This window comes from Monopterus albus, unplaced genomic scaffold (genome assembly GCF_001952655.1).
Source record: "Monopterus albus unplaced genomic scaffold, M_albus_1.0 scaffold154.1, whole genome shotgun sequence".
NCBI classification, from domain to species: domain Eukaryota; kingdom Metazoa; phylum Chordata; class Actinopteri; order Synbranchiformes; family Synbranchidae; genus Monopterus; species Monopterus albus.
Window position 1 is genome coordinate 413,550 of NW_018128034.1, and position 7,200 is coordinate 420,749.

The 7,200-nt window shown below is 39.5% G+C and overlaps 1 protein-coding gene across 1 annotated transcript in view; it reads right to left on the reverse strand.

Annotated features, from left to right (window-relative positions):
• Nucleotides 1–7,200, reverse strand: part of col22a1 (collagen, type XXII, alpha 1) — a gene marked incomplete at its 5' end in the record, with an annotated part of 62,803 nt that overhangs the window by 4,497 nt on the left and 51,106 nt on the right. The window contains 8 exons of the mRNA XM_020614950.1: nucleotides 30–212; nucleotides 338–404; nucleotides 528–707; nucleotides 1,404–1,448; nucleotides 1,545–1,580; nucleotides 1,665–1,736; nucleotides 6,132–6,185; nucleotides 6,315–6,368. Of these exons, the coding sequence (XP_020470606.1) occupies nucleotides 30–212; nucleotides 338–404; nucleotides 528–707; nucleotides 1,404–1,448; nucleotides 1,545–1,580; nucleotides 1,665–1,736; nucleotides 6,132–6,185; nucleotides 6,315–6,368 (691 nt within the window). The remainder of the gene's footprint in view (nucleotides 1–29; nucleotides 213–337; nucleotides 405–527; nucleotides 708–1,403; nucleotides 1,449–1,544; nucleotides 1,581–1,664; nucleotides 1,737–6,131; nucleotides 6,186–6,314; nucleotides 6,369–7,200) is intronic.

Sequence of the window (7,200 nt, forward strand, 5' to 3'; positions counted from 1 at the left end):
AGAAACACTGATATCAATGTTTGCCCTACCTTTAGGGCCCATGGGTCCCCTGGGTCCTTCTCCTCCGTTCTGTCCCGGCATACCAGGCTCTCCAGGAGGGCCGGGTCGTCCAGAACTGCCATCCTTCCCTGGAGGGCCTGGAGGTCCCGGACGGCCTGCTGTACTCTTCACGTGGGCTGGCTGCATCTGAGTCATGAGGTAAGCCATTTTGGCTAGAAACCAAAGAAAAGTGTTTCACTGAAGTCTGTTAATGTTATCTTCAGTTAGTCCAAATGAACCAAGAATTTCACTGAGATCTAGTGTTGAGAGGAGACCACAAAGAAAACTGCCTCCTCACCATCTAACTGCTTTGTCAGCTCCTCCTGTATGAGCCGCCTCATCTGCTCCAGTGATACTGACTCTCCCTGAAATTACAGATATGAATGATGAACTCACTCATCTCAGTCATCCCTGCATATTACTGCAGCATTAAACACTGTTTCAGTATTGAATGATTCAATATTAATTTATTCATGGATGCGACTCACCCTTGGGCCTGGGAGACCAGGGTTTCCTGAAGGTCCTTGTGCCCCTGGAGGGCCTAGTTCTCCTGGAGGTCCTGACATGCCCATCATCCCTGTATGGCCCTTTCTGCCTGGGGGTCCAGGGTTTCCTGGCATACCTGGCTCTCCTGCAAGTCCTTTATCTCCCTTCACACCTGGGTCACCCTAGATTAGAAAACAGCATTTGTAAATGTTTAGGCTTGATCTTCAGAATAACTGCTGTCTCACTGGATATGAAGAAAAGTCATTAGAGAAGTTGAGTACGATCCTTATGTGCTCAGTATGGCTGTAGGGCTCCATTCTGTATTTTTACCAGAATCTGTCTGTATCACAAAAATATTTGTTGTTGTTTCATATTTATGCATGCACTATATTACTATCTGTATGTGTAGGCTACAGATTTAATTGCTTACAAAATATTCAGCATAACATAAGCATGTTACCCATTAAATTGATAAAAAAAATAAATGCAAGATATTTAAACCCCACCATCAACAAAGAAGACAAAAAAAGTCATTCTGATGCCGACTGAATAAAAGCTGTTAAATGTTAATGATCTTAATGATGAATGTAAAATTTGTTTAAACTAAAAATGTAAAAAACTATTGATAAAAAAAACTGAAAAGCTGTTATGGTGATTTTGCACACAATGTTGACAGAGTCGCTCACTAAAACAGCAAGGTTGGACTAAGCAAACTATAATGTAAAGATCCATATTTAAGAACCAGCACCGTGTCATTAGTGAGTCATATAACGGAACATTCTTTTATTTATTTATTGTTTGTATGTTACTGGAGAGGTTTTGCTTCTCCATCTTCACGTTTAAAATACTGCAAATATTGATTCATTCCTAGTACTCACCTTATCTCCTTTGAGGCCACGATCACCAACTCTGCCTGGCATCCCCTAGAAAACACCAGAGTGGATATGAAAAAGAAATCAACTTACAAGATAAAGTATATTTTATTATAATAGTCATCGATGGATTTAACAAGTGCTCACTTGTTTTCCCTCTGGGCCAACTGGACCAGGTGGTCCCTGAAAAACAAGATCAAAGTTAACATTACTAACAAGTGGTAATAGGCCTGCTTTGATCAAAATGTGTAGAATCTTATAACTCACTGCAGGGCCTTTAGGCCCACTGAAGCCTGGTAATCCTGGGGTGCCAGACTCTCCCTTATGTCCCCTGAGACCCTGTATGACAACAGAGACATGGCCCTTTGTCACATGGCACACATATGTAATACTGCACTTATATACTAAAAGCCTTGCTCATTAATGAGGATTCATCAGGATTACCATTTCACTGTAGTTCTTATCAACATGCAGTAGTACCCTGTATAAAAATCTCATAAACCAGTCTCATGGTGGAACATCCCAGCTGGAAGAGATTCAAATTCATATTTACAAGAGACATGTGGGACTGAAGACAAGCTGGTTATGGCATCCACAGAGTGCACATGTTCACAGAAATTAAAGAATATTTCACTTGCCCATTTTCCAGTCTCCACATCTCCACATTCTTTATATACTTGACAGTCCTATTCTTCTCCATCTTTTCTGTATCTATCACCTCACTACATCCTTCTTTAATTCAAAGTAAATCTGGCCGTCTGACAATATCTGATCCTACCTCTAAATACCTCTACCATCTAGTGAAATCACTGAGCTCTCCTCTTCTAATAACTGTGCGTGTGCTTCGTGCCCTCCTCCTTCCTCCAGGCTATTCCTGATGATCTGCTCCCTCTGCTGACTGATATCATGAAATCCTCTCTGACATCTGGCTGCATATTGTCTGCCCTCCAGTTGGCAACAGTTACTCTTACTTCAAGAAGCCATCCTTCAGCCCACGGACCAAAATATTCTGTTGTGGATGATACCAAGGTGTCACATTCTTTTTAACAGGTCTCACAAGATCTCACGATCCTTATGTACTGCATTTGATTTTTGTTACAAATCTCTCATGATGATCTCTGCATTGTCTTCTTGTCCATCCTCTTCGTCTATGAACTGTCACATAATTTACATTAATTTACATCTAAATAGGATACAAAGGCTCTGATTTCTTTATGAGGACTGGGACAGCTCTTTGAAATGACATGTTACCAGGGCAGAGGCCTTTTGTGGCCTCAAAGCATAAATAAAAACATGTTCATGGCTTTTTGGAAAATAATAACTTGTAGCACATTCCCCAGGGATTTAATCTTCATTTTAACAGAAAAATAATATGAGTTGGAGTTGTGGAAAATTCCCTCAAGCAAAATCTGCATTGTAGATGCAAGTGTACATGATGCCTCAGCTAGAAACAACACATACAAAACAAAACAAAAAAGGGTAAGGTAACTTACTTCTGTGGACCAAAATGAATTCAGAAACATTTGAATCAGGACACCCCACAGTAACCGGGTCCTAGTTTACACTTCTACATCAGTGCAGCAATTAACAGCTGCAAGTTTAGTTACGCTTTAGGATTTGAATCCAAGTTTTTAAAAGCTTGAAACATAATCTTGACTAAATAAACAGTCTTTTGCTGTAATGCTGCTGCTGAGTCTACTGGTCTTTGCTCACACCTGTTGGATCAACTCATGTTAACTATGGTGTACTCCTCTTTTCTCCTTTCCTTTTTCTTGACTCTACTGTACAACCCTGTTATCCCTATTGTCATAATGCAAATAGTTTGACTGTGTGATGACCTAGTTTATTAAAATTTATACCTGATATTAAAATCAAACCTAATTATTCAATTTAGACTTCTCTTTTCTCTAGCAAAATACAGATTGCCATTCTCTTCAAACTCACTGTGTCAGCAATCTGACAAATCTGCCTAAACCCACCGTGTCGCTGTGAGAAATATGAATCCCAGTTGTGGAACAAAAGTATGCTAAGCTCACTGATGCAATTATTAAACACAGTTTTTGAGGGTGATTCACAGCACATAACTGTCATCACAGGCCTGACAAAGCTAGTGCTGCCTGTTTGACTGTTGTGTAATTTATATGCTGCAAGTGCACAGAACACACTGAAAACCACAAACTAAAAGGTTTAATCAGCACTTAATTTCACTTGAACAACAGCTTGTATTGTTTCACGGCAGGCCAAAGCTGGGTAGACACACTGCTAGTACACAGTGCAGGGTGAAAAACAAACAAAACAGATAAAGAATTGTTCTGTTTTCAAGGCCTTCTCAAGCCACAGTGACAAGTTAAAGTGGCTGAGCTTTCCAGAACTCAGCTTTCTCTTTTATCTGAAATTATTTGATTTTTTAAATTAGGATCTTCCAGAGTCCTCAAAATAAAAACATCACTTTAAATCACAATAACAAACACTAAAACCTATAGTTATCCCTATAGATTATGGAGATAATTGTGGGTTAATGGGAAATGAGAAGTATTATTGATCGCGCTCACAGTTGGGCAGTGATTTGGATAAAACGGTAACACTTTACAATAAGGGTACATTAATTAACCGTACTTAATGCAGTAATAAGCATTAACTAATAGGTAACTAATGTATTTATTAATCATGTACTAATGTTTTTCATGTTAATTAAAGTATTACCTCATACATTATTTAATAGTTCTTAACATCGCTGCTAACATTTGTAGATGCAGTAATAAGCATTAACTAAACGTTAAATGCTCTTGTTTATAAATACATGTTTTAGACTTTACAGGGTCACAGAGAGCATTAACAAATGGTTAATAAAGGTTAAGTAATGGTTACTAACCACTGTGATACATATTTATGAAGTGTTAGTTCATGCATATATGGTTCCCACTTTACAATAAGCGTCACAGAGAGCATTAACAAATGGTTAATAAAGGTTAAGTAATGGTTACTCACTACTGTTATACATTTTTAAAGAGCATTAATAAATGCATAATTACGAGTAAGTAATGCTTACAGTATACAGCAGGGGTGGACAAGTCAGGTCCTCGAGAGCTACCACCGTGCATGCTTTCCAACTATCCATGCCCTGCCCACTGCTGCATACCTGCATCATGTGCGTTCAGTCAATCAGAAGCTGGAAGATACCACCTTAGATGAACGTGGAGCGAGGACAAAGTGAATTCGTTGGTTGGAGGATGGACAAGTAAGTGGACAATTATTATGCTTAAATGAACATTAAAACAGCCTTCTCCTAATGAAACTGCTAAGCTGTGAACTTTGTGAAATAAATGTTAATATCTTTATCTGGTAATGTCTAGTGTTACCAAGAGACATTTAAGTTGTTGAATGCAATGCTTATTATTGTATTATTTAACATTTAGTTAATGCTTATTACTGCATCAACAAATGTCAGCAGTGTCGTTAAACACTTTAATTAACATGAAAAACATTAGTACATGATCAATAAATGCATTAGTTACCTATTAGTTAATGCTTATTACTGCATTAAGTACGGTTAATTAATGTACCCTTATTGTAAAGTGTTACCGATAAAACTATACCTATGAACATTCTGCCCTTTCCTCTTTTCATATACACTGGTTTATTTCTCCTATATGTGTGAATGGTGCTTCATAATACTGTCCTCCTGATACTGGCATGATGTCTCCAAAGGAAAACCCTGATCACACACTGAACTTTTCCCCTCCCATTCTGCATTATCAGACCTTTTGTCTCCTGGGACTCTGTACAATGTACATTTTTATCATTCTAATTGTCCATACTATAATTTTATTATGCTGATTTATTCTGTACACACAACATCTACTGCATGTCTGCCCTCCTCTGTTACATGTCTTGAGGTTTCTTCCATTTGTTTCTTGTTAAAGGGTTTTAAGGGGGAGTGTTCCCTTATCTGATTTGAGGGTTTAAGGGCAGCGCGCTGTAAAACCCCTTGAGGTAAATTTGTGATTTGTGATATTGGGCTGTACTAATAAAAACTGACTTGACTTATGGAATTTAAAAAACTGTACATGGCACACAAGCCTGCTGAGGAGATTACAGGCCTTGTGCCTCTTAGAGATTGTTCACTCCAACCTGATCTCTGTGTTCTGATATTACTTGGCAATCAGTTTTCTCCTGCTGGCAGACACCTGGTCAGCTCCTTTCAATCTAATCTTCCTCAGGGGACATCGATGCTCCCACCTCAGTCAAGACAATATTTACTCCTTCCATCATAACCTGACCGAAACACTTCACATCTTTGGTTCACCTTCAGTTATGGTAAATGGACTGTATTTTATATGGGGCTTTCTCACAGTGTGTTGCACTGGCCAAAGTGCTTTACAGGGAGATCATACACCATTCACCCACCAATGACAACAGGCTGCCACGCACCGGCACTAGTCAAGCCACCGGGAGCAATTCGGGGTTCAGTGTCTTGCTCAGGGACACTTAGGCATGCGGGGAGACTGGGAGCCGAACCACCAACTTGCTGGTCAGGAGACGACTGCCCTACCTCATGAGCCACAGCCACCCCAAGTTATATTCCACACACAGTCACTGCCTGATCTAAAAATGCCTCTTACTGATTTCTCTACTGAACTTTAGCTTTCTGTGAGATGGAAAGCTTGTAACAGCTTTTAATCCATGCTCTGGAGTGAATTTAAACATTAGGTACAGGAGGACCAGATAACTCACTGGAGTTCCAGGAAGACCTGATTTTCCTGATGGTCCTGGTTCACCTGGCTTGCCCTAGGATGTAAAAGAAAAAGACTAAATGAGAAAATCAATGTGATAGAACAGAAAAAGGAATTACTTGAGTGCCACTTTATGTCTCTATCTATTGTCAGACAGCCCTGCCAGTGATTTAATGTGACTCACCGACTCTCCTCTTGGTCCACTAATTCCCTCTGGGCCTGGGGGTCCCACAGAACCCTGGAAAGAAAACAAAAAAACAACACAAAAAAATCATCAGACACTATTATCATCTTAATCTCTATTAAAATACAGCTTCAACTGTTGTATAAAGTTCCTTTCTCTGGAAGGAGTAGGTGGAAAACCATTCTTTCTGTAGATGATTTATGCCATAAGATCAAACACCACTGACAGAAACTGAGTGAGGTAAAAGGGTTTTTGGTGAAGTGTTACATCCAGCTAGTAGACAAATGGAGGAAAAAAACTGTTTCTGCCTTTATACATGTTTTGAGAGGGATTTTCAGTTTGTCATTAGATGAAGATGAATGAGAAAATACAACATCAAATATAAGGCTCCTGTGGTTTAACATGTCACTCTGCTATCTCTGGTATCATACAGACATGATTAAAGATTTTATGGTCTACTGGAATTTTTGTATTCTGTTCAAAACCTTTTTAATCTCAGGAGTCAGATCTGCATTCTCTCCATCAGTAGAGTACTGGATCCAGATAGCAAAAATAATTATTCTGCAGAACTGGGTGACTGAGTGTTGTATTCCGGTTCTTTGTACCATGCTAACTCTGAGAGATGAGGCAGTCCAAGTAGCTTCAAAACAGTGCTGATTTATTCCATGAACACAGGTAAAAATTAACATTACAAGCTCAGGTATCTTGCACCTCCAACATGCACGCAGGCCGCCGAAGTATGAAAGACCCTGAACCCAACAGACCTGTACATTATATCACTTTGGGCTAGCCCCATACTACACAGGAACGCCAAACCGTGACGTCTCCCGGTGCCAGCTTTGCGGCTGACCAGAGCAGTAGTCAAAACATGAAGAAAATCAATGTG